The sequence below is a fragment of the Rhinolophus ferrumequinum genome, chromosome 17 (genome assembly GCF_004115265.2).
Source record: "Rhinolophus ferrumequinum isolate MPI-CBG mRhiFer1 chromosome 17, mRhiFer1_v1.p, whole genome shotgun sequence".
Classification (NCBI taxonomy): domain Eukaryota; kingdom Metazoa; phylum Chordata; class Mammalia; order Chiroptera; family Rhinolophidae; genus Rhinolophus; species Rhinolophus ferrumequinum.
This window is the reverse complement of record NC_046300.1, coordinates 17,499,151-17,525,483: the sequence shown is the minus strand read 5'-3', so window position 1 is coordinate 17,525,483 and position 26,333 is coordinate 17,499,151. Positions and strand designations below refer to the sequence as shown.

At 35.1% G+C, this 26,333-nt stretch overlaps 1 protein-coding gene across 50 annotated transcripts in view; it reads right to left on the bottom strand.

The window, feature by feature from the left end:
* CLASP2 (cytoplasmic linker associated protein 2) overlaps window positions 1-26,333 on the bottom strand; it is a 149,482-nt gene that overhangs the window by 82,808 nt on the left and 40,341 nt on the right. For 26 of the 50 annotated variants that reach the window (XM_033132433.1, XM_033132448.1, XM_033132450.1 and 23 more), the window contains 5 exons: window positions 23,620-23,766; window positions 10,271-10,353; window positions 7,560-7,652; window positions 2,671-2,816; window positions 78-213 (listed from right to left, as the gene is read on the bottom strand). In XM_033132433.1, the coding sequence (XP_032988324.1) occupies window positions 78-213; window positions 2,671-2,816; window positions 7,560-7,652; window positions 10,271-10,353; window positions 23,620-23,766 (605 nt within the window). Of the gene's footprint in view, window positions 1-77; window positions 214-2,670; window positions 2,817-7,559; window positions 7,653-10,270; window positions 10,354-23,619; window positions 23,767-24,151; window positions 24,348-26,333 lie in introns of those variants that run through there. The other 24 variants (XM_033132451.1, XM_033132435.1, XM_033132441.1 and 21 more) reach the window with 3 other exon arrangements.

Sequence of the window (26,333 nt, the reverse complement as noted above, 5' to 3'; positions counted from 1 at the left end):
GATTTATTTAAGTACATTGGAAAAAAGAGGGGGTACGGAAGGAGGGAAAGGAAGACAGAAGAACAGAGAGAACCTACCCGAATGATGAATCTGATTGCTGCACATCCAGAAGTTGCCATGACTTTTGCACTATTGGGGACAAGATTAAAAAGCGTAGGTACAATGGCTTCAGCGCCATGGTCAAACTTGTTTCCCAGAACTGTTGAAAGATGGCTACAAAGGAAGATAAAAAATGTTTTTTCAAAAAACAGTTTAACAGTAAATATAGGCAGGACTATGTAATTTTAAAATATTCTTTTACTAAATTAATGTAAAATTTTTATTTTAATTGGTTCTAACCGATTAAACAAAAAAGAGAAAGAAAGGGAAAACAAAAAGAAAGAAAGGGAAGTACAAATAGAGTATTTCTTTCCTTTTCCCATCTTTTAACTGTCTAGTCCAAAGTTGAAGTTTGGCATTTTAACATGTATTTGCAACGGCTCTTGGAGAAGCTATCTTACCTCAGAATTTAACCATTAGCATGAATGGCAAAACATTCAGCTCTGATTGCCTGACCTTTATTTTTATCCATATATATTTCCATTCTAATGCCCAATATACATCTTAAATTCAACATATTTTATAAACAAATTCAAAATCTTACCCAAATCAATACTCCTCTGGACATTCCCTATTTCTATTAATGGTGCCACCACTGTTTTAGTCACAAATACTCCCTGATATCTTTGGAGTAGGATTTCAGTATTCTTGATTGAAAATATAATACTCTATGATACTCTAATTAGTTGGGGGATCCTAAGGACACCTGTCTTCTCTTTACAAATTTGTAGTTAAAAAACTAAATCAGCTTTTAATTGTACGATTTTAGTTAAAACAGGAAGAATGTTGTAATCACTCACATTTCTGACAATGCTTGCAGTATTGGTTAATTTCTATATATTTATCTTACTTCAAATACAAGGTTGGGATACAGTTAGATCCAAAAAGCAAGTTCTTTCTTGATTCAGAGAGAGACTCAGACGTATTTACAAGTGTTCAGTTATACTTTATTTTCCAATTGTCTAAACTCACAGGCAAAAGGGAACCTCTACATCAGAAGCAGGGAGTCGCTTGGTGTGCCTGGATTTTGTTGTCTTTTTTTAAAGAGTGTGAGTTTTGTGCTTGTAGGCAGGTAATGCACTTGGGAATCAAATCATCTTCATCTTTATAAGCTTACTGAAAGGGGCAGAGTCTAGAGTAGCCTTACTTTACAGCTAGTTTAGTACTATTCTTATACAGTGGCTTTTCTGGGTCTCTATTGCAAGCGCTGGGTGTACAAAAAGGTTTCTCCATTCTGGATCGTCAGACCTGGAACCCCCCCAGCCCATATGAGCTCTTGGAATTGTGGCTTTCTTTATAGTTTCCAATAGTTCTTTTTGGTATGCAGGGTGTTGTACCTTTCATATGTATAAACTAGAATTTGGCTAGACTCATGGGATTCCCACCCCATGCAGATTTTCATTGCTCTTTTTCTGTGTATCTCTTCTCTCCTCTCCAATATTCCTGCACTGTAAATTTTAGCCACTTCACCCTTCAGAAACTCCAATCTCTGTTTGTTCTTCTCAACTCAGTAAGACTGCCTTGCTCTGCTTGGGTTCTCCCTCCTTTCCCCGTGGTCCAGAAAGTGCCTCCAGGTCAAAATTGTGCTGATCATACTGCTCAACTGATTTTTTTCTTACGAGAATCACAGTTCTGCTCTGTCTGCTGTCCATTACCTATAAATAGTTGTTTTACATATTTTGTCCAGTTTTCTGCCAGAGGGCTAGTCCTGTACCAGTACTGGATCATGGCCAGAGCAGAATTTTCATCCTAAAATATTTTTCAAGGTTACATTTTTGTTTCATTTTTTTAAATTGAGAATAATTCAATTATTTTTGGTTTTCTGGTATACTGATTTGATCTAGTAATCTTGCTAAAGTCTCTTAATTATAATAATTTATTATAGATTCTTGGTTTTCTGCATGAATAATTATGTCATCTGTTAATAATGGCAGTTTGTTTCCTTTCTTGAATACTCATAGTTTTATATCCTGAGTTATTTTTTTCATGTTCTGACTAGAACATTTGATTCAATCCTGATTAGAAATATAAATAGTAGGCATCTGGATTCCCTATCTTCAAAGGAATGCTCATACAACAACATATAAAACAAAATTATTCAGGTGGGGAGTAGTGGCAAAAGGTAATTAAGTGTTCTACCATTCTTGAATTTCGGAAAAACATAAACATACAGGTTTATATTTTGGTAAGTTAATGATGCATGTTACAATTTCAGAATAACTGCTAAAATATCAGAAATAGAGAGCTTAACATCCAAATTAGTAAAGAGAAAATTGAATATAGCCAGTTCTCAGATCCATTCACTTTCTGCTTATATTCATAGACTTAGTGACCAAAAATCAACTATTAGACTTTACACGTACAAACACATTTAACATTGGTATAAAGTGCTGTTAAGAAAAAAAAATTTTTAAGTCATACAAATTGAATCCTTATGTATAATAAAAATGATTTTTGAGTCATATATATGCTTTTGGGTTACCCTGCTATACTGCTTTACTTAATGAGTCCTGAATCTATGAGTACGAAATTCATTCAAAAAAATACTTATCACTAAAAGAACATACTTACGCTACAGTAATGCAAGCTTCTCTAACCACCTGGGATCTAAGATCCTTAGCTGAAAGTTTAAGTGCTCCATCCAACAGGCGTAAATGTTGGAAAAAGCAATCATACTGTGCAGCTCCAGCAACAAGCAACGATCGAATTTTCTTAAGCTGAAAGAAAGAGAATTTTCATTATTGACAAAAAAGTGGCAGTGTAAGAAAAAAAAGCTATCTAAATGTCATTATTTGAACAAAGTTTAAAAAATAACACTTCATTATTTTTATACAAATATATTCAGACATTTTAACAGCATTAAATGTATCTTAAACCAAAAACATCTTTCCGAAAGATTACAGATTTAGTTGTAAGCAGAACAGATATGTAACGTATGAATAGATAAGTAAATTTTAAAGTTTAAGAAAGTCCTTTTTTTATTGTGCTAAAATACACATTAACATAAAATTTACCGTTTTAAAGTACACAATTCAATGGCATTAAGTACATTCAAAAAGTTGTGCAACCATTACCACTATCTATTAAAGAGCCTATTTTTAAAAGGTCCAATTTTTGGAAACTATATTTCATCCATAAACACAAATATAGAAGCAGAAGGACCAACCATTATGCCATCACCATGTTAATATTTTCACATTATCACACTTACTTTGTGACACAAATAGCTTTCTCCCTATTTCAATACCTTTAGCCTTACTTTTTAGTATAGGATTGTCAAAATGTTTTTCCATATAAACACCAGACATGCCTAATAACATTTCATTGTATAAGGCATGTCCGGTGTTTTATTTCAATCAAAAGAAATATCCACAGGTGCACATCTACGCTCACACATATTCAGAAGCTAAAAGTTTACTTATCATACCTATTATTATGTATAATTTCATATTATACTCTGAGGTTTTCTAAATTTTTCAAGACAGCTTTAAAATCAAATCAAATAAAGATAAAGAGCATAAAAATAAAATACTTATGAATATTAGAAAAGATTTGAGGGGCGGAGATGCTAAACGGACTGACTCCAAACCCATTAGTAGGAGTTGAGTATCAGGAAGTCCCCCCTGAACTTTGAGAGGAAACCCAGTCCCACACGGGGCTCTCCAGCCTAAGGGTCCAGTGCTGGGAAGAGGAGTCCCCACAACACCTGGCTATGAAAATCAGCAAGGATTCCGCCCATGCTGATGAGATGGAAAGTAGCTGGAAACCCAGACGTCCTCTTAAAGGGCCTGTGCACAGGCTCACTTGCTCGCAGGCACTCACCCTGGGCTCCAGCGGAGGGGCGACAACTCCAGAGGCACCAGAGACATACAGAGAAATACTAAGTTGTGTGGCTTCAGGAAAAGGGCTGGAGGACCAGCTGCTAATATCCCTGTGTATAGCCTGCCTCATGTGTAGCCTTCAGGTGGGCACCATCTTTCCTGTGTTAAGCCCTCCCCCACATGGCTAAATCTAAGACCACATTGGCCTGGTGAACTCCATGCGCCCCACCCTGGTGATTCCCTGGGACCCTGCCCTGCCCAGCACTTGAAGCATTGCTGGGGCACTCTCCGCGACTGGGTAGCCAGCCCTGCCCTGCACACTCCAGGAGGTTTTTCCAGCAGCAGATGGCCCATGGTGGCTTGTGCAGCCACCTGGGATACTTTTGGTGGCAGGCAGTCAGGTACGACTCATGATGTAGCTTTTCTTAGACAGCTCTCAGAAATTTGTAGGCCAAGGCAAGTGGCAGCTGGCCTCAGCAGTCTCTGGGCATTTTGTAGAGTGGACACAGGCCCAGCACTGCCCCAAGAAGTGAATCTGAATTAACTTTATGAACACCACCTGCCCCACCTCAGTGATTTCCTGGAACCCCACCCCACCCAACTTGCAGTCAGCACTACGGGAACCAGCCTGCCCCGTGAACCTAAGGAGGCTCTTTCAGCAGCTAAGCTTTATGGGCAGTGGGCAGGTGGCAATATGCCTAGAGGTGCCCTAAGCCTTTTTGCTAAGCTACCCCAGGCCTGATACTGGTGGCAGCTGGCCTTGATTCACAGTGTGCCCACCCCCACATGCCTCCAGATCCAGCACAGGTAGCAACCAACCACATATAGCTTTATAGCTCATACCAGGTAGCCCTGGGCTGGTCACAGGCAAGAGCTGAACTTGGCCTACATAGAAACCCCTTCCAAGAGGCACCAGAAACAACACAGGTGGAGGCTAGCTTCAGACCAAAACAGAGCGCTACCCGATTCCCCTCACAAGCAGTACACCCAAAGGGTAGTCTCAACAAGCATAAGAACCCACTGGGGCGAATCCCCCTCCGAGGGTTCAGCCCCCACATAGCAGCTCATACGCTATGGGCGTAGCCAATCCTCACAGAGAAGAGTCAATCCCACCCACTGACATGCCAAAAGCAACGAAGGTTCAACTACAACAGGAGGATACACGCAACACACATAAGCAACACTCCTGGAACACACAGCACAGCTAGCTAATCAGGGAGACTGCGCCACTGGACCACATAGGACACCTACTATATAAAGCCATCTGATGAAAACTGAGAGACATAGTAGATTTACCTAATACATAGAAACAAACACAGACAGGCAGACAAAATGAGGAAACAAAGAAACATGTCCCAAATAAAAGAACAGGAGAAAACTCCAGAAAAAGACTTAAATGAAATGGAGGCAGCCAATCTACCAGAGACAGAGTTCAAAACACTGGTTATAAGAATGCTTAAGGAACTTAGCAAGAATTTCAATAGAGATAGCAAGCATAAAGATACAGAAATCACAAAAAAGAATCAATCAGAAATAAAGAATACAGTAACTAAAATGAAGAACACACTAGAAGGAATTAACAGCAGATTAGATGAAACAGAGGACTGAATCAGCTATTTGAAAGACAAGGTAGCAGAAAACACCCAATTGGAACAACAAAAAGAAAAAAGAACCCAAAAATTTTTAAAGAAAAGATATATAATCTTAGGGTGTATCGGGATGGGTAAGTATCAAGCAGAAGAGAAGACAGAAGGCATCTAAACAAGATTAACTAAAAACAAAATAAAAATCATTTAATGTGATAGGAAAAAATTATCTACAACATATCAGTACGATACACAAATAATGAGAATAGAATTTAAAAAATGACAAATTAACCCAATATTAAACTGGGCAAAATAAATATATGAAAATCAACCTTACTAGTGATAAGCAAATGCAAATAACAACAAAGAAACATCATTTTCCTCCATTAGACTGGCAAAAATTATGAAAACCCAATAGCATCAAGTACCAGAAAGAAAACTGATGTTATTACTCTAAGATTACGAATGACTAACACCTTTGTTCAAAATATTTTGGCAACATCTACTGAGATAAAATTGTATCTACTCTTTACCCAACAACCTCAGTTTAAAAAATTTAACCTAGAAAAATAAAAACACCCTTGTTATAAATGTGTGTGAGGATGCTTACTTCAATATTGTTCAAATAAAGAAAAAAAGTTAAGTCCATCAAGTGGGAAATGGTTTAATAAATTATATGGTACTTTTTAACTGAGGAATATAATAATACATAGTGCACCGAATGGGCATGATTTGTTAAGTAAAAATGCATAGGTTACTAAGTAATGTATCTAGTATGATTGCATTTGTTTTTTAAAACGGGTTTGGGGAAACAGTTTTCATCTTGTCATGTATGTTTAAATACATAAATATATATAGAAAAAATATACTGCAAAATGAGAATATTTGCTTCCTTAATAGGGAATAAACCATTAACTTTTTAAAAATAATCTGCACTGTTTCATTTACTGCAATGAACCTGTGTCACTTCTCTAATTAAAAACATTAAAAGACCACCTGTGTTTCTAAATGAATTGTTTCAAGGTACAACAAAAAATCTCAAGTACAAAGATTGTGTTTTATACTGACATTTAATTTGTCACGTTTCTCCATAGATAACCTGTGACAGAGATCTTTCTTGTATCAGACTAATCTCAGAGCTGAAGGAAAAATAGTAAACCCTATTTAACAAATCTGGAGCAACATATTCTCTGTTAAAATATTTTAATATCTTAAAATATGCAGACTTCCTATCAAAGAGAAGAGAAGCAGAAAAATTACCTTTTGCTCATAGTGTCATAAGGGCCAGTGTGTCAAAAGGTCATATTTGATTTATTAATCAAAATGGAAATTGGGAGCTCTCAGAGCAGAAGAGAGTCTTCAAATGGAACCCCTTCTCTGTCTTCTTGAGGACACTGAGGTACGCATTTGGTACCTCAGATGTAAATTGGGCAAATTCACAAACTTTGAAATATACAGTCCTTTGTTAATGCAAATATCATTTTAAAAATTATCAAATATTTTCTCAAGGAATTTAGGCTGAATAATATATTCTTAAATCAAGGATACCAGATCTTTTAAAATCATGGGTGAAAAATATTTATCACATTAAGAGAGAGATATGTGAGAAAAGAAAGAGAAAAAAGCCAGACAAATGGGCATACTGTTGTGAATTTACATCAATATTATGAAAATATTGAGCATGCAGCCAAAGCGAACTGCTTCCTGGTAAACCTTGTAAGAACTGAGAACAGTACTGATGAACCACTATGTACCCCAAAGAGAGGCCATGGCCCTGAGGCATCAGTGAAGCTCACACTTCCCTAGTCAGTCAACAAGTAGCACACTGGAGAGATTCACAAATGGGTGAGATAGCCAAACAATAAAAACTGTCTCTTACATCAGAAATGTCTATCATTTCAGTACATTTTCCAGAAAGAAATGTTACCTATCAGACTCTATTTCATAAATATCTGAAAAACCAGATATTACTATTACTGAAATTCCATGTTTTTTAAAAAGAACATTGAAATAAAGAGGAGAGGGATAAGAAAATAAAACATAAAAAACTTACTGCATTGGCACGCTGATCCCAGTCATGTTTGTCATCTGACAAAATTTCCCTGATTTTATTTAATGTTTCTTCAAGTTCTCGACTAGAATAGATCTTAAAGAAAAGATGCAAGATTATAACGTTAATATTTCTTACCATAAGCAATATCAAAATTATGCTGATGTTAAAAATCATCTTTCAAGTAGTAAGCTTATTTCCCATTCTTGCACCATTATTAATGGAGAATGGAAATATATTATAGACAATAATAAAATAAAATGCTTAATTTGTCTTCCTTACCTCTTACCCTTATGCTACTTCTCCACTCATGAGTAACTTCAAAAATATGTTTAAAATGCTTTGTCATTTAAAAACAAGATGCAAATATTCTAATTAATAAAAACAGGCCTAATTTCTCAAAATGACTTTGGGTATATACCATACCTATACGTTCATATACTTATTATACAACATTGCAAAAGGACATGTTTTAAGTTAGTCTCTCCCTTCTCCCCACCTCCGCCCCCCGTTCTCCCCTCCCCCCAGTATTAGACTGTGGCCAGCAGAGCCACATGCTTTGTTTCCTCTGGAGCCAACCATCTGCAAAACACCACTATCCTTTCATTCACTTAACAAACATTCACATAACAGGGATGTATTATGTTAGGCACTAAGGATACTACAGTGAGCAAAAACAGGCATGTTCTTTGCTGTATGGAGCTTATAATCTAGTCAGGGAGATAAAAAAACGAAACAATCAAATGATATATAAAATATGAAATTGCAAGCAGAAAGTACCACCAAGGAGAACTATACAGTACTATGAAAGTCTATATATAATCGGGGGTTTGAACTAGTGTTAGGAAAGTCAAGTTTGAACTGAGAACTAAAGGATGAGTGGAACATCATTAGGCAAGTGGAGAGAGATTAGCCTTCCCTGGAAGAAAGAACATGTGTGTACTGGCTCTGAACTGAATGAAGGCCAGAGTACAGGAACAAAAAGTGCAAAGGGAACAGGGGAGGAGTCAATGACCCAGGCCTAACTCAATCAGTACATAGAATTTCTCCACATCACAGTCAAGGTTCAGATGTGGGCATTCGACCTAAAAGTGAATCTCACAAGTTTTATAGGATCAACCAGAAAAGAGGAAGAGAGTGGTTAGAGTGTGCGGTTCAAACAGCTACAGCCATGCTGCTGACCATGAGGGAAGACAATGCAAGGACATCTAGCAATCAGAGACAGAGAGAAACAGGGTCCTAGGGATACCATCTGAGTCGTACCAAACAGATACCTTCATCAAAACAGCCCGACTTTTATCTTTCATTTTCAACAGCCATTAAATTCCTCTTTTACTTAAAAAACAAAACAAAACAAACCACCTAACCCCCAAAGCAAGAGTACAAAGGGGAGCAGGACATAAGACAGGTTGAAGAGGTAAGAGGGGAACCAGACAGCATCCTGTCAGAGAATGATTCCTGAAGCCTTCTGAGCTACTTCCTTCCTACCTCCCACCTCCCCTTCACAATAGTCCTCCTGCCGTATTTCAGAAGAAAGGCTGGTCCCTATACCACTCCTAATCTTATTATGATTCATTACTCTGAAATATACTAAAAGGCTCCCCTCTCCCCCAACAAGGAAAAAAGGGTCAACTCAAAAAAAGGGTCAACTCCTTACTTCGGTGAGGGGATACATAATTATTTAAACATTCTCTTAGGGGGTATACACGCAAAAGAAATTTGAAGACAAGAAAGTAATCTGTTACTGTAGAATGACTGATTCCTAGGTTTCTGATTTTTGTAACTGATTAAGTAGTGGTTTCCACATATAAAACACTGGAAGAGTAGCTTTGTAAGGGGAAGATCATGAGTCCAATTTTAGACAGGTTGAATGTGAGATGCCTCTGAGACATCTGAAAGGAGATGTTAGTCAGTGGAGAAATTATTTTGATGCTCAAAGAGGTCTGGCTTAGAGATAAAAACCCGTGTATTATCTGTGTAAAGGCAAAAACTGAAGCCATGGGTTTGAAGAAAGTAACTTAGTAAGAAAGTGGAGTGAGAAGAGAGGGCCCAGAACTGACCCTTAAGAAATCCCAATATTCAGTAGCTAGGTAGAGAAGGATGTGCTTATAAAGGAGACAGACATGAAGTAAACAAAGAGCTAGAGGAAGAATAAAGGATGAATGTTGTAGCTCAAGCATCTTTAAAGAAAAGTGGATATAGTTGGACATTGCATGCTAATATAATCCAATCATATGGATTCGGGGCAGCCGGATGGCTCACTTGGTTAGAGCGCGAGCTCTCAACAAGGCTGCTGGTTCAATTCCCCCATGGGATGGTGGGCTGCACCCCCTGCAACTAAAGACTGAAAACGGCAACTGGACTTGAATCTGAGCTGCGTCCTCCACAACTAGATTGAAGGACAATGACTTGGAGCTGATGGGCTCTGGAAGAACACACTGTTCCCCAAAATTCCCCAATAAAAATAAAATTAAAAAAAAGTTAAAAAAAATAATAATAGTAACATGGATTCAATTTTATTTCAGTCTTACTGAAAAATCACTTGAAAATCTAATCGTACCAATAAATAATAGCTTAGTAGTAGTAAGTCAAGCATTTTATTTTTTTGTAGTGAGTTAAGGAAAAAAATTTTTTCAGGTATAAAAATAGGTAATTATATGAACCAGGTACACAGGCAATATTCATGGGGAGTGCTCCTACACTGGTATCCTTACCTGAATAGAAGGGACATCTGTAAAAGCTTTTATAAAATCATCTTCATCAACTGCTCCGGCACCTCCTTCCTTAGAAGCACCTGCTAATTAAAAGGAAATTTACTTTTTAAAGTTTATTTTTAAGCATTTTAGCATCAAGGACAAATATAATTCTTTTAATACCAACAAAGGAATAACAAACACATAAAAAAAAAATCAACTTTCAGAAAAGATAAAGTAATTAATAGTTGATTACTTCTCTATAAGGTAGTAGGTTAGGCTGGTAGTAAAATCCAAACTAAGAACAGGTCTCCCATCCCTCATTCAATGCAAAGCAAGGACACAAGAAGTACAGGATACAGGCGAAAAGATAAACATTTACAAGCCGAACAGCAATTTTAAATGGCACAAAACGTCAACAAATAATGGCAAATAAGTGCTTCAGAAAAGCAAATGTGAAAAAAAATGAGTCTTGAAATCAAATTTAAATATGCAAACAAATCTTCCTTTATTGCATTTAGACAATAAAAAAGTAAACTGAATAGGCAGTTGTTAAGAGCCAGTAATTAAGCTATTGTCTTTTGGCTCCAAAGCCACTCTATTATATTCTGTGGTGTGTGGCCTAGGATTAAGCAAACCAGCTTTCTATTGATTCTAGTGCTTTTCTGTTAAACTCTGTCAGTGGGGTTGCTGGAGAGAGATGGGAAGCTGAAGGAAGAAGGGCTTTATTCCTTCCTGACTGCTTCCTGTTCCTGTTAGCAAAACCCTAGCAACTTCTGCAGGGCCCTGAGTTCAGCAGCAGGCTGGATCACTTTGCAGTTTTTCTACAAATCACTAAACCAACACCAACCAGCTAGTACTCCCTCCTCAGAGGTCTGAGTCAAGGCTCTGCAGGGCCCCTCCTTTAAGCCTCCAAGTTTTAACAATTTCAACATCTTCATTTTGTTCCTCTGGCTGTAAGGGTAGGAGGTGTGTACTGTAATTGCTACTCTAGAATACTTGAATAAATTGCTACCTCCAGAATATTTTAGTGTTCTCTTTTTGCATTCTTTATTCATTAATACCCATTTAACAATTTTTTATATCAAAATTCTCTATAAAAATAACTGTTGTGGTTTCTGTCTCCTGACTGAACCTTGGCTGACACAGGGTGTACTTAAGTTTCTAACTATATATATTTATTTCTTTATGGTAAGAATTCAACACATGAAATGGATTTCAACAACACAAGATGTACACCCCAAGGGACTGCTGATTAAAAAAAAAAAATCTCTCCAATTGAAAAATTAAAATAACTGAATTTTAAGTTAGCATCGTCCTATACTCCGGATCTCCAAAGGTATAAAAGAAGCTCCTCATCCAAAGAAAACACAAAAACAAAAATAAAAAAACAAACAAAAAAATCCTTTAAAGATCTCTATGAGTTTTAACAACAGAAGATGGACCACAGAATAGCATAACAAAGTTGAAAGGCAATATAATAATATAATACTGCAAATTAAAAGCAATGACAATTTAACAAACAAAAAGAAAAATGAATGTGCGTCTACTATAGGAAATTCAATCACAGGAGTAAATACATTAGTTATTCCCTAGATATTGAAAAGAATCCAATGAAACAAAACTCTCAACCCCATCCCTATGATCATTCCCAGTAAGTGATTAACCGAAAAGAATCAGTTAAAGCAAAGAAACAAAAAATAAGACACCTACCCATATTAACATCTTATAACACACTACATTAATTTACAAATCTCTTAATACGGGGTTTATTGTTTTTGACAGTGGGTACCCAGAAGCCTAGATTTTTACAATTTCTTCCCAGTCTTCCACAGTTGTCTAGCTCAGGCCACTGAACAGCAATTTTTATAGGGACTTGTCCTTATCAAGTAGTTCCTAAGCATTTAACACAGTTTTCATAAAAACAACTTTCTTTCCACATTCCTTAATATATTTTGTTCACTTATATACCACTTCTTGCAAATTACTTTGTCACAGAAATAAGAGCAACCGTTAGGCATGTTTGAGAACAAACAACTGACTCCTGGAAAGTATACACTTCAACAGGTAGAAGAGACCCGCGCAGACGTAGCAGAGAAGAGCCAGTTAACCTCAGTGTGCTGACTGTGGCAGGGAAGACAACTGTACAGAGGAATGGACAAGCGAAGGGGAGATCAGTATGAAGAGGTACTGGAGTGGATATACAGTTTACAAGAGGTATCACACGTACAACAGAACGTTAACTCCACCAATGTTAACCCACCCGCATCAGCACAACGTCAATACCCTTCAAGGGAATGCACAGCATCTAAATAAATCCCAAACAAGGCCAGAGAAACGGTGCCATTGACTAAGGACATACATAGAAAAGTCTAACTTTGAAAGTCACAATTCACGCTAATCATAATACCTTTATTATCCAGTAAGTTCTGTCTTATGAATAGGGCCATAACCTAGCGGCGAGGGGAGAGGGAGTATAAATTAAATGGCTTTTAAAAGTCCCCTAAAAGGTGCAGAGATGAAAGGCTACAAATATCACTAAATTCAGCATTATGACTATCTCAGATGTTGACAACTAGGTCTGTAAACCTGGACACGAGTATTACCAATTTGGCCGGAATTTGCATGGTTTGAAACATTGATCTCAATCTACCTCACTCTTACCTTTGAGAATCCCTCTGTATTAAGAACCGCTGCTGATGGGAGTGTATTGGGTCTGTGAATAGAGTAACGAGGACATGCTGAGCTCCCCGTTCTAGCCTTGCTTACCTCCTATATGTATTGCAAGTAAACCTTTTACAATTCTAGTTTGCCTAATGTTTCCCCTCACCTTGGTTTTTTCTGGACAACCAAGCAGAAAAAGGATCCCTGCATGGGAGAATAATCTGTTGAATGAACTGTTTCATCTCACAACCATCATTCCATTTTAAAGTCATCATTCCAACTTTAAAGTTCACCTAAAAAAATACTATAAAATACTTTTAGCATCAGCAAGGAGAATGGACACCATAGGAGAGACAAAAAGAGTAATGGGCCCTAATGTCAAATATTATTGCAAGAAAAGAAGAACAAGTGTGCATACCAAGGGCAGATGTATTTAGATAACATGTTTGAGAGGAACACAAATAGAGGCTGGGCTGAAGTGGGGAGCAATGTTGGCTTCCAACTTGACTAAAGCTCTTTCAGATATAAGAAGGTCAACAATCACACTAGAAGATATAACTGGGCTAAGACAAAACAGAAGAGCTATGCCCGGGTGTCTAACCACTCTAAAACAGAGATCAGTAATCTGTAAAGGGTCAGATAGTAAATATTATACTTTTGGGGCCATGTCGTTTCTCTTGCAATTACTCAATTCTGTCATTGTAGCATGACAGCAGCCATAGACAATATGTAAATGAAAAAGAAAGGCTGTATCCCAATAAAGCTCTATTTATGGACACCAAAATTTGAATTTCATATAAAAATTTAAAAATGTAAAAAAATATTCCTAGCTCATGGGTGAAACAAAAATAGACAGTTGACTGGATTTGGCCTGTGGACTACTGTTTGCTGATCCCTGCTCTAGAATTTATCCTAAGCTGGTAATCACTTGATGGGTGTGTGTGTGTGTGTGTGTGTGTGTGTGTGCGCGCACATGAGCACGGGGGGGGGGGGAGGGTGTGATTCCAGTGATACATGGTTTCTAATATGCTAGATTGGCTAAAGTAGGCACCCTCAGAAATTTGCAAATATTACTTTAAGAGGTTTAAGTATAAAAAGAATACTCCGTTCTACTTAGTCCCTTAACTACTAACAAGATGAAGTGCTGGATACAAAGGTGAATGAGGCAAAGGGTAAAGTAATATGTTTCAGATATAGGAGCAGAGAGAACAAAGTTTCAGAGGTGGAAAGGGTCAGGTTCTTTTCATGCTAGACTAGGACGGAAGAGAAAGATAAATGATGAAGAAACAACATGGAGACAATTATGGTGTGAAACCCAAAGAAATTCACATAAAATCCATAATTTTTAAAGAGTTACACTAACGAAAGTACACTACAAAGAAAGCTTAAAATAAAAGCCTTCTGGATCCATTCCCAACTTTCTAAGGGAAATAGGTTGAAAAAGATACTCAGTTGAATACAAGGACATTTTTATGTAAAAGAAGGACAGATTTTGAGGGGCAGAACCAAGAACAGAGATAAACACTGGTTTAGAGAACCACAACCAAAAAGAGAATGGAACCTTCAGCTGGGAACATTCATCACCCTTGAAGTAAGGGAACCTGATAACAGGTTCCTGTTGGGTTTCAAAACTGCTATAAACTAGTTACTACTGTGAACTTCCTATTGCTCCCCTTTTTGAAGGGGAGTGTCTACTACGGTTATACTGTCCTTGTATATTGAGCGTGTGGGTGTAAGATATCATTTTAGTTCATAGGTCTCTGGATGGAGGGGAGCCACACCAGAGAACCCTCACAGGCATCAGAACATGACGCAGATAACAAGATCATGGACTCTGAGCCTCACTCTATAATTAGGATGAGACTTTCTTTCAGGAAATGTCCATGAGTGCAATTTGTACGTGGGAGGCATGTGAGTAATTGTGGTCAGAGGCTAAACTACAGTAGACTGTTTGCAAAAATAGCTGTTAACAATTCCTCTCATTCTTGAATGCTCCTTTTACAATGTGACTTTGCAGCTGTTCCCATCCAGAAGTGGAGTCCCCAGCCAACAGGTGGGGTTAGAGTAACCTAGAATTCTCCAGTTGAGACAAGACCTAGAAGAGGCTAGAGGGTATCTTAATTGGCAATTTACCAGTTTTGAGCAGGAAAAAATCTTCTCTGAAGAGAACTTATGAATCCCCAATTTGGGCCCAAGGGACTCCCACCAATTAAGTTCAAGCAAGGAGCTCACAATCAAAGTTCAAATACACAAGAACGCAAACTGTTAGGAACTAAGAGACACAGGAAACAAAAAATAGATTTTAGAACTGTAGATGTTAGAAATGTCTAGTTAGACTACAGAACGAATGTTTATGTAACATTTAAATAAATAATGTGGACAGAATCATAAAAACACCAATCAACAAAAGGTATTAGGAACGCACAAATGAATTTTGGGGAAAATGGAATGACACGTATAGCACAACTGTTGAAATAAAAAGAAAACAACTTGACTAAAAGGTTAAACAGTAGAAGAAATAGAGAGTTGGAAGATACACCTAAATAAATTACCCAGAAAGTGGCAAAAAAAATAGGGAAATGGAAAAATAAAAAGAGATAAGGAGGACAGCACAAGAAAGTACATTATATATAGTATAATATATAGTATAATATATAGTATATATACAGTATAATATATATCTAATTGGAGTACCTGAAAGATAGAAAGACTGGAACAAAAGCAATTATTTAAAAAGAGGTAATGATTGTGAACTTTCTAGATTGATGAAAACCAGTATTTATAGATTCTAGTAATCAGGATGTACAAAGTAACCTAAGCAGGATAAATAAAAAGAAATCCACCTAGTACTCTGCGGTGTAACTGCTTAACACCAAAGATGAAGAGATAGACATCAGAGAAAGAAGAGATCACCTAGAAAGGAACAACAAACTTCTCACAAGCAACAAACAGTGGGATTAAGAGAGGGTATATTAGAATTTTTCAAGTTTTGAAACAAAAATGATATCAATCTAAAATTGTATACGTAGCACAACTAATTTTTAAGAATACAAGTTGAAAAAAGTTAAATGCACTGAAAATGAAGAAAACAAATCACCATTACTTAAAGATGGTATGATTGTCTAAATAGGGGGTGGGCAAACTTTTTCTGTAAAGGGCCAGATAACAAGTATTTTAGGCTTCAGGGCCATATGGTTTCTGCTGAAACTGCTCAACCCTTCACAAATGAATGGTGTTGTTGCATCCCAATAAATCTTTATTTATAAAACAAGATAACAGGGCCAGCTTTGGACTGCTACCTGTAGTTTGCCACAACCTGATGTAGATTAAAAAAACCCTAAATAACATACAGTAAAATCGTTAAAAAAATTAAATTTTAGCAAGGTAACTAGCTATATAATCAAAATACAAAATTCAATTTCATTTCTATGCATTAGTAAGAAAGTTACAAATTTAAACTTAAAAAAGTACTATGTTGATGGACTTTGAGAGCATTATGTTAAGTGAAAAAAGTCAAACAGAAAGACAAATACTGTATGATCTCACTAATATCACAACTACAAAATTTTTTTTTAACTATCTATGGTGATAAATGTTAACTAGACTAATTGTGCTTATGATATTACAATACATACAAATATTGAACCATGTTGTAACAAATGAACTTCAGTAACATAATGTAACATTGAATGTCAATCATACCTTAAAAAAAAAAAAAGACAATGTACTGAATCTATAGATGAATTTCGAAAGAACCAAGAGCTTTGTATATTGTCTTCCTACCCAGGAATATAGTATGTCCATTTACTTATGCGTTTTTAAATTTCTTTCAATAAAGTGTTATAACTAAAAAAAATTATGTTCAATAGTAACAGATATTTTGAGGTATCTAAGAATAAACAAAATCAAACAAAAAGAAAACAAAGAAAGTGAAAAGCTTTTGGGGGAAAATAATAAATTTTAATGAGACATTATAGAATACCAGAATAAATGGAGAATTATTCCATGTTCATGAACAGGAAGATTCAGCATCATAAAGATGTCCACTCTTCCTAAAGTAATACAATACTATAATCATGTCTCCAACAGGGTTTCTTGTGGCACTTGTCAAGCTGATTTTAAAAGCAGGAAGAATAATGAGCCAGAAACTTTTGAGTTATTGCTGCAGAGTACTTGCCCTACCAGATATCAAGACTTACTTGCCCTACCAGATAGGAGGATCTTGGTAGTGGTGAAACACAGACATCAAGTAAGGTTCTCCCAGGATCACAGGAGTAGCGCTTAGAAGGGGGAGGTATCTTTTCGAAGCTTGGTGAATAAAGAAAAGGAAGAAAGAAAGGATAAAGGTTCTTTTGAAACAAGGTGGTATCAGAGAATCAGAAGTAGAAAGCCCCCTGTATATCATTAAGTAAAGAAGCTGCATTTCACTATACTAACAGAAGAGGGCATTCTTGAACTAAAAAACAGTAAACTTTTCTTCCTGCCCCCATAGAATTAGTTGTAATAAAAACATATTCTTAGGACATTTAAGCAAATTTGAATATAGAAGTGCTTAAAAGGAGGTGAGTATATAGTTTAAGAATAAATTTATGGAAAACAAAAGGGCTAAAGGAACAAGTTACATAACATCACAAAAAAAATCAGACAAATCCAGAAAATGGAACAATCTGAAAGACCACCGGCCTTTTGAAAGACCATTGACTTTTCAAAAAAGTCAATGTCTTGGATATAAGAATTGGTAAGGGGGCTTTTTTATACATAATGTTATGGAATTTTCTTGCATTTGATAATGCTATTATGGTTATAATGTAGTATGCCTTTAAGTCTTAGGAAGTGTATATCAAATATTTATGGTTGAAATGTCACATCTACAATTTACTTTGCAATTAATGAGATTAAAAAAATGTGTGGGAATACATCTATAGAGAGTGTCAAAACAAATATGGCAAAATGATAATTATTAAATCTAGGTGATGAGTGTTCACTGTACGTCATCTTTGCTATACACTCTAAATTTTTTATAATAAAAAGTTAGGGAAACACTCATTATAAAGCTGGAGTAGGTACGGATAAATCAGGAAAAAAGAAAAGAAACTATATAAAGTAACCAAAATACAAACAGTAATATTTTAATTAAGTGAAGTAAAGAATGTTTCATTTAATTGCATGGCAATTAATTGGCCATGGATAAGGAAGAAAATAAATTAAAATGGATATATTGCCACCTTATACAAAAATAAATTCCAGATAATAAGAATAAACCAAATGTAAAATAATTCCATATGGTCTCCTTGATGCCTAACATGAAGCCTTGTACATTGCAGGCTCTATACAGTTGTATAAGGACAGTAACTTATCTATGGAGAGATTGGGTCTTCAGTTTGCCTATTAATTTCAATCAAAATACTTTGGCTGTTTATATGATTTTCTTCCTTCTCTTAAACATTCTGAATGCTTCAAAAAATAAACCTTGCACAATGCAATTCCTTTATCACTTTAAGTTTTGCACAAGAGTTAAAACAAAATGGAGGTTGAAGAAATAATTACAGCAAAACATATCCTTATACATAGCAGGCAACTAGGTAATTTATTGGTTTATATTAATAATAACATTGGTTGCTTACTCGAGTAATATTTACCTTAAAACCAAAGTTAAGATAGATAGCGCCAAGACATCTTATGATTGATAGTCAATGATATGGGATTCACAGTAATTTAAGACAGAATGGTCAATCTCTAAATTTCAAATATAAGTCATATTGTTTTGCTATATGGGATAAAAATAAGAAATAAGTATCACGTGCAGTATTAATAAGGAGATGACCCACAGATGATTCAAGAAGAAGCCCTTGACAGTGGGCCAAGCACTGGGTTCTCATTTCATCTCTGCTAACAACTGTCTGATCTCGGATACATCATTTAACTCTCAGAGGCTAAGTCGCTTCATCTGAATTGGGATCAGATCATCTCTAAGTCCCCTTCAAGGCTAAAACCTTCTGGGTTTAGTATCTTTCGATGTCATTAGGGGAAGAAGAAAGGAAGAAAACAAAACACAAACAGAAAAGTTATTTGGTTTTATATAAAGTTTAAAAACAAGAAGTTGAGGTTTACCAGTTAAAAATTTGGATTCAAAGATTAAACAAAAATTCTGTGAGATTTGTTTTATTAAATATATACTGATTCTCATCATCTTTATTTGTTTAAAATAACTTTGGTATTTGTGTGATAGAAAAAATGGAAACAATTAGCATAATTTGTGGAAAACAGATAATCTGTTTCCACTTAAACAGATAAGTCAGACATAAATAAAACAAGTATAAAATATCCTAATAAGTCCTACTGGATTTGAAAGGGTGGTAATTACCCAATTATAAGAATTGAAAATTAAAACCATTTTAAAATAGTCTGATAGATAGAAATAAGAAAGAGAATACTCTGTCCACTTGAATAAGTGAGAAAGAACAGCAGAACTTTGAGAATTGATTATTTGGCCAATGATTTGTCTCAATGATTATATACAAGCCTTGATGACAAACCACTAACCTCAAAATCTGGTACTAATTATAAACAATAACAACTGTATCATCTTCTAATTCAATCTTTATTTTTTTTTTAAAAAATAGAAGCCAAAATAATTGGTACAGAAATAGGGATATTATAATTCAGAAAATAAACTTTAAAAAGACAATCTCAATAAGAAAAAAATACTAAAAAGCATTTCTAGTTATAATACAAAATTACAGATTTGCTCATTTCCAAATATTCTATTTTTCTGGGACTCATACTAGTTGAGCTTTAAAATGACACATTTATGGATGCTGAAAGGTAGTGATCATTACCATAGATTGTAATCTCAGAGCTGTAGAATCTAGAAGAATCCTAATTTACTCAGTGAGATCAGTGGGTAGCAGTACAGCCCAGAGCTTTTCCCGCTTTGCCAACTTATTAGATGCATGACCCTGTGCAAGTTACTTAACTTCTCCAGGCTTCAGTTTGGTCATCAGTAAAATCAGGAAAATGAAGTATCTAACTCAGGGGTTTTGAGGTTTAAATGAAAAAATATATGTAAGCACACTCAATAATTTTTGTTAAATTATTACCTAAAATACTACAGAGAATTAAGTATTTTAAACAATCAGGTACCTTCAGCAATTGTACTCCAAGCCATTAAGTCAAAAAGAAAAGGGGGAAATGTAATTTACCTAAATTCCTATAATGGAATTACAAACATTATTCAATAAATGGACTATTTAAAGAAATTCACTTTACCCTTATTCTAATTAGTAAAACACAAAGGTAACGCTTTTGACACCCAGATAATATGAGTTTTTATAGCAATGACATATTAGTATAGAGCAACTCATAACCCTTTAAAAAATTTTTTTCCTTGGATTAAAGGACATACATTTATAATATGAGAACAGGGAGAACAGGCTGGAACAGTGAGCCAAAGAACAAAGCAAAACTAATACACACTGAAGATTAAACACAGGTCCTATTGGTTTTAATTAACTGGATAGGATACTTTGCTAAAAATAGCATACATCTCTTTAATCTTGACATATATCTCTGGGAGAAAATTAACTCTAAAACTTTAAAAGTAGATTCAGTCAAGATTCCAGAGAAGCTCATTTTATTCCCAGTATTCTTACTTGAAAGCAATTTGTGAAACTCAGTGAACTGTGATGGGCTTGCACCACTATTATGTACATCCACCTACCGCACTCCTTTAATTAGGAACCGATGACACCTATGTGTTCATTATATACCTAGGAGTAGCAAATGAAATGCCTGGACAAAATCACCATTGTACTCCATATAAATTTATGAGAAAGAAAATATATAGTCTAGAGAACAGAACAGGTATAAAGAGAAACAGGGTAACCCTCAGGTATTTAAAAGTATCATGATAAATAAATCATCTTCCCTGCTTAAGTTATAAGGAGGCAGATTTTAATGCAATATAAAAAAGAATTAATTTATCCAGAATTGAAATGGCCTTATAATCTTTCTGGAGCACACTATAATAAACTGAAGAACATGAGAAATCCCTGTACCTTTTAATTCACTAAACTTTAGAAATTTATTCCAAGGAAATAATTGGAGATGTGTGAAAGATACTCATGAAAGAATGATGGCACAGTTTATAACAGCAGAAAATATTGAAAGCAACCTAGATGTTATTTAGCCATGAATAGTTTTCAATTAATAATTTAAGACAATGAGAAAATGTTCAGGGTAAAATACAAGTAAGAAAAAAGAGATACAAAACTACATAATGAATGGTACCAATTCTGTCCTCCTAAGAAAATATTTGCATGTGTTAAAATAATTGGAAAAATAATTATAAAGTAATTGGAAGAAAGTACATCATAATTTATCAGTTGATTATTTCTACATGTATTGCTTTTTGTTCCAAATTTTAATCCATGAGCACAGATTACTTTAATCAGATGCTGAATCATCATCTATCAGGAAGATTTTGAAAGGGATTGCTATACTTGAATACTAAAGTGAACTATACAACTCCCAATGTCCCTTCTAACAAGATTCTACAACTCTTAAGAAACTTTCTGCAACTAATTCAAAAATCAATACGCCTCTACCAAGAACAGAAAATCTAAAGTTAAATTTCCAAAGAAGGACTAACAGCCAAGAATGGCATTAATTTCTGAAGGAATATCAATATCGTTCTGGCTAGTAGCTCTTTTCTTAGATAGAAAATGGGCAGTGAACCTAAATGAGCTGTGGCAAACAAAACAATTGCAAAATGAATCTGCAACTGCCAAAAGAAGCAGGGGGGAGGAAGAAGGAATAATGGGTTGTCCCTTATTTTTACCAAAAGGGCCACTGCCTAGATGATGATATAATCTGTGATTAATGTAGTGTAGTGATTAATGATTACAATCACGAAAGCTACCTAACATTTTCATATCTGGTAGGACTACAATCCAGAGAAGAGCAGGGTGGGGGTGTGGCACGAAGAAAATCCTGTTTCTTTAAAAAGAATATCTGATTTTAACAATTAATACCAGAATTAAGTGACCTTTGGTAGGTAAACTACAATTTCAATTTTCATCTAAGAAAAGAAAGTAAAACACGAAAAACAAAGTTAATTATAAATCACCAGCTCAGATTCGTAAAAATATTAAAAATTATCACCATGCATTTTAAGCATTAATCCATTTTAAGTCAAATTAGACTGTTTCATGAAATAATTATCATATTGTAGATTAGAAATCTGTAACTCAAAATCAGGAAAAAGAAATCCCCCTTGTAATAACTAAAAGTAGCTTTGTTATAAAAGAAACCATAGAATGTCATACACTTTTTGCCAGAGATAAGAATGCATAATAGAAAATGTGTAACAGTTTATGATAACTAACACTTGGATAAAAATACACTCCTATAATTGATAAATAGAGAAAATAATTAAAATTAAAATACGAAATTGTGAATTACTCAAAATATCCAGAGAAATCAGTAAGACATTTCTATTTCACAGCGTTTTATTTATCTATTTATATGTATACAAATATATAAGTAAATAGGTATATATTTATACATAACATGTATGTGTGTATATACATATACCATTATTGTCACCATCTTTCTTGCTAGTTACATGACACATTAAAGACAGTTAAAATGAAATACTTATGACAGTTTTCCTATATTTAGAATATAATATGACTTGGGAAATAATGTTTGGTTGTATGGAAAGATCAAGAGAACACAACTTACAGACCTGGTCAAAATATAGAGTTTATTTTTCTTTCCTTTTTGTTTTTAATAAATGAATGATAGCCCAAAAGAGAAAAAACAAAATCCTAAAGACCACGATTTCCCCATCAGTTATCATAAAAAGGGAAAAATCTCTTTTCCCAATTTATAACTAAAACATAAATTTATTCACAAAAAAAGGAAAGAAAAATAAGAAGAAATTACTGTCCTTTCAGCATTAACTATTTACCCTTATTCAGATAGGAGTCCTTCTATTAGAAAGAGATAACAGAAACTAGCACCTGAAAAGTACTCATGGCTTTCTAATTAGTATATGAAAAAATATCCATTAAAAAAATTCAAGATAAACACTATTCTAGAAACAGTTCTAATATGATCAAAGAATGTACTATGTGCAGCATAATTGCATAAAGCCTGTTTTTTCCTATTTATTATTATCTAATCCAGAAACCATTTTTGAGGCAATTTTACTTGACCACCACCCATTTCCTATTGTAACAAATGATTCAATATCCAGTATCTTCAACCATTTTTTCAACGTGGGAGTATTTAAGACTCACTACTGAGATGAATGCGTGAAAACATCACATAAAACAATATTTCTTTAACTATAGCACCTGAAAATTAATAGCCAAATTCTGAAAGATCTGCTTTCTCCTTAAAAACAAAAAAACCCAAACCCCTAAAATTCCCTTAAACATCTCCTTTTAAAAACAGCATCTGAAAAATAAATACACTCAAGAAATCATTAATTCACCTATGTTCTGATAGGAAATAGCAATATGCAATATTTTAAACATTTTCAAAAAGGCAGCACATTCTTCTGTGTGTTGCAACAGACTCTCCAGATCTGCAGTCATGCTGCAGTCATGAATAAACATATTCCTCCAAAGTTCTAAGTATGTGTGGCCAATATCAAGGGCATGAGGCATGCACATCAGATTGAAATGGATTTACATTACCTCCAACCTTAGGGCCACCTGCTGAACCAGGCTTCCTCGCACTGTTGACAGGATTTCCGGATGTTTTAGGTGCAGGCACCTTGAAGGCTGAAGAAGCTGATGATGGCCTATTTCCATCCACTGATTCTTCATCATCAAAGCTTTTATCTGTACAAAGCATTAGAAAAAAATGTATTTTAAGACAACTAAGCTTTGCTCCATTTTTCCTAAGATTCAAAAATCAAATAAAGCTATATAAAATCATAACTTTGTAAGACATATAATAGAAAATAAACTCCTTTGAATAAGCACTTATATATAGGCTAACACTATATAAAATAACCCAGTGTCATTTAAAATAAGATTACAATATTATCATATTTCCTACCTATATGTAAAGTCAAAACATTAAACCAAATATATTGTCTCTAAAGAAAGAGAAAGCATTTTTCATTTTTTTGCTACTAATATAAGCATTTTCTGCCAGCTCCTCCCATAGTGCATCTTCTAACACACCCTGCCTTATTCCTTATGCCCAGATTCTGCAACTTACAATCACAGATCCGTTTGCAAATCAGTCGCCTCATTCCTCTGAAAGCTCTTAATTTTCCTCACCCTAGGATGCTCCCAATGGTTCACATGGCCAAATACAGTAGATCTGATACTAATCAAAGATTCTACCAAAAATAGATAGAAACAACCACAGAACCACCACTGAGGTTTGTGCCGGCATTTTTCTTTCTCTTCTCTGCCCTAGGTACTGTAACAGCCAATCAGCTACAAGGTGACATCATCTTATGGCAGCTACTGCTAGATGAAAGGTAAAAATTCTCCATGTATTTGAAATAATTCTCTATGCAGCTGCAATCCTTATTCTCTATCAAAATTTCAAAGGTAGTCAAAGGTATTCAAAGGTTTAGAAACCTAAATTTGAAGTCTCCTATTTAATTCACATGAAAATGCATACAAATAGAAAACACGGTTTTATGCAATATTCATTCTGCTGGGGTGCTTATTATTGCATCAGTAAAACATGGAATATCACAGTGCTCATTAGTGTGCATAATTAAGTCTGTAATCTGCTGTTTATTTAGGCCATAGAAACCAAATTGAACAATTTGTTCTCATAAATGATTCTAAAATACTCTACAAAGCTCTTTTTAGAATATTTATGAATGACCAGGCTAGTAACATCTCCTTGCATAAAGTGAAACACCCCCACATCCACATCCTCTCCCCCAAAATCATAAAATGTATGCATTATACTAGTCTGAGAAGATGGTTTTCTCTAGGACCCTGCACAAACCAGCCACGACAAACAAGATGGGCGAGGCTGAGAAGCAGCTTTCCCACAGGCTTCAGATCAATAAGCCAGAATCTTCTCCTTTCAATCAGCTCCACTTACTCATGCAAATACCCAATTAACTAGGAATAAAATCATCCCTACAAAGACATTTCAAGTCCTACTACTAAATGTGTATTTAAAGGAAATACCAAACAAGTGTTGAAAGACTGTTTTATTAGAAACGAGAGTCAAATAGACACCCTAATATAAAGCCACATTCCATTTCAGCAAGTGTTTTTCTTAAATAGCACAACTTGTAGGAAAAAAGTACCTTCTAGTTAAAAAACATCTTTTTCTTTTTTAGCATAATACTAGTATTAGAATCAATTAAAACCTATGCTCTAAATAGAATGCCGTGCTAAAAACACTAGTACGATTCTAAATAAACTTTTTTTGCCATCACATACAGAAACTAGCTAAGAGAGACAGTTGACACACAAATCTACAGGAAGATGGGTACTGAAACACCAAATAACCAGTTCCCATGGAAACAGTGTTCCATTCCTACCAACACACAAGAACTGAAAAGAGTAAATGTCTCTACTATTAAAAAAAAAATTTAACTCTTAACACTCTAAACTACTGGGAAATTAATTTCTAACTTTTTATCAAAATAAGGCAGAGAGAAGCCTAAGTATGTAGCTCAATGAATTTTCACAAAATGGACATTCTAGTGTAACCAGTCTCCAGACTAACAGGTCATTACTGGCATCCTGCGAGGACCCTCACTGAGACACCCAAAGTCACTGTTTCCTATCAAAGCTAACTAGTCTTGCCTTCTAGGACCATAAGTTGGTTTTGCCCATTTTGAACTTTATATAAAAGGAATCATACAATATGCACTCTGGTATCTACCTTTTTTTCACTCAATTCCAAAGACTGTTTGGAAGATTCATTTTCACTGTTTATAGTTTTCTAGAAAATGAATGTACCACAATTTATTAATATCCATTCTACTGTTGATGGACACTTGAATTGTTGCCAGTTTAATATTATTATAAAATAGTACTGGTAAAAAGTAAGCAAACTAAGTTAAAGGGTTCTACCAAGGCTTTTACCATTATTGCGGAAGTAGTAAACTTCACTAGGCACATTTATTTTCGATTACACTAAGTCAAAGAGCACATTGTAGCCCCTACAGCAGTGGTACTCAAAATGTTGCCCCGACCAGCAACTGAGCATCACCTGGCAACCTGTTAGAAATGCAAATTCTTGGGGCCTCTATTCAAATCTACTCAATCAGAAACCCTGGAGATGGTAGCCCAGTAATTTGTGTATTGACAAGCCCTCCTAGTGATTCTGATGCATGATCAAGTTTAAGAACCACTGCCATAGAGCAGGAGTTGGCAAACTTTGTCTACAAAGGGCCACATAGTAGTACATATTTTAT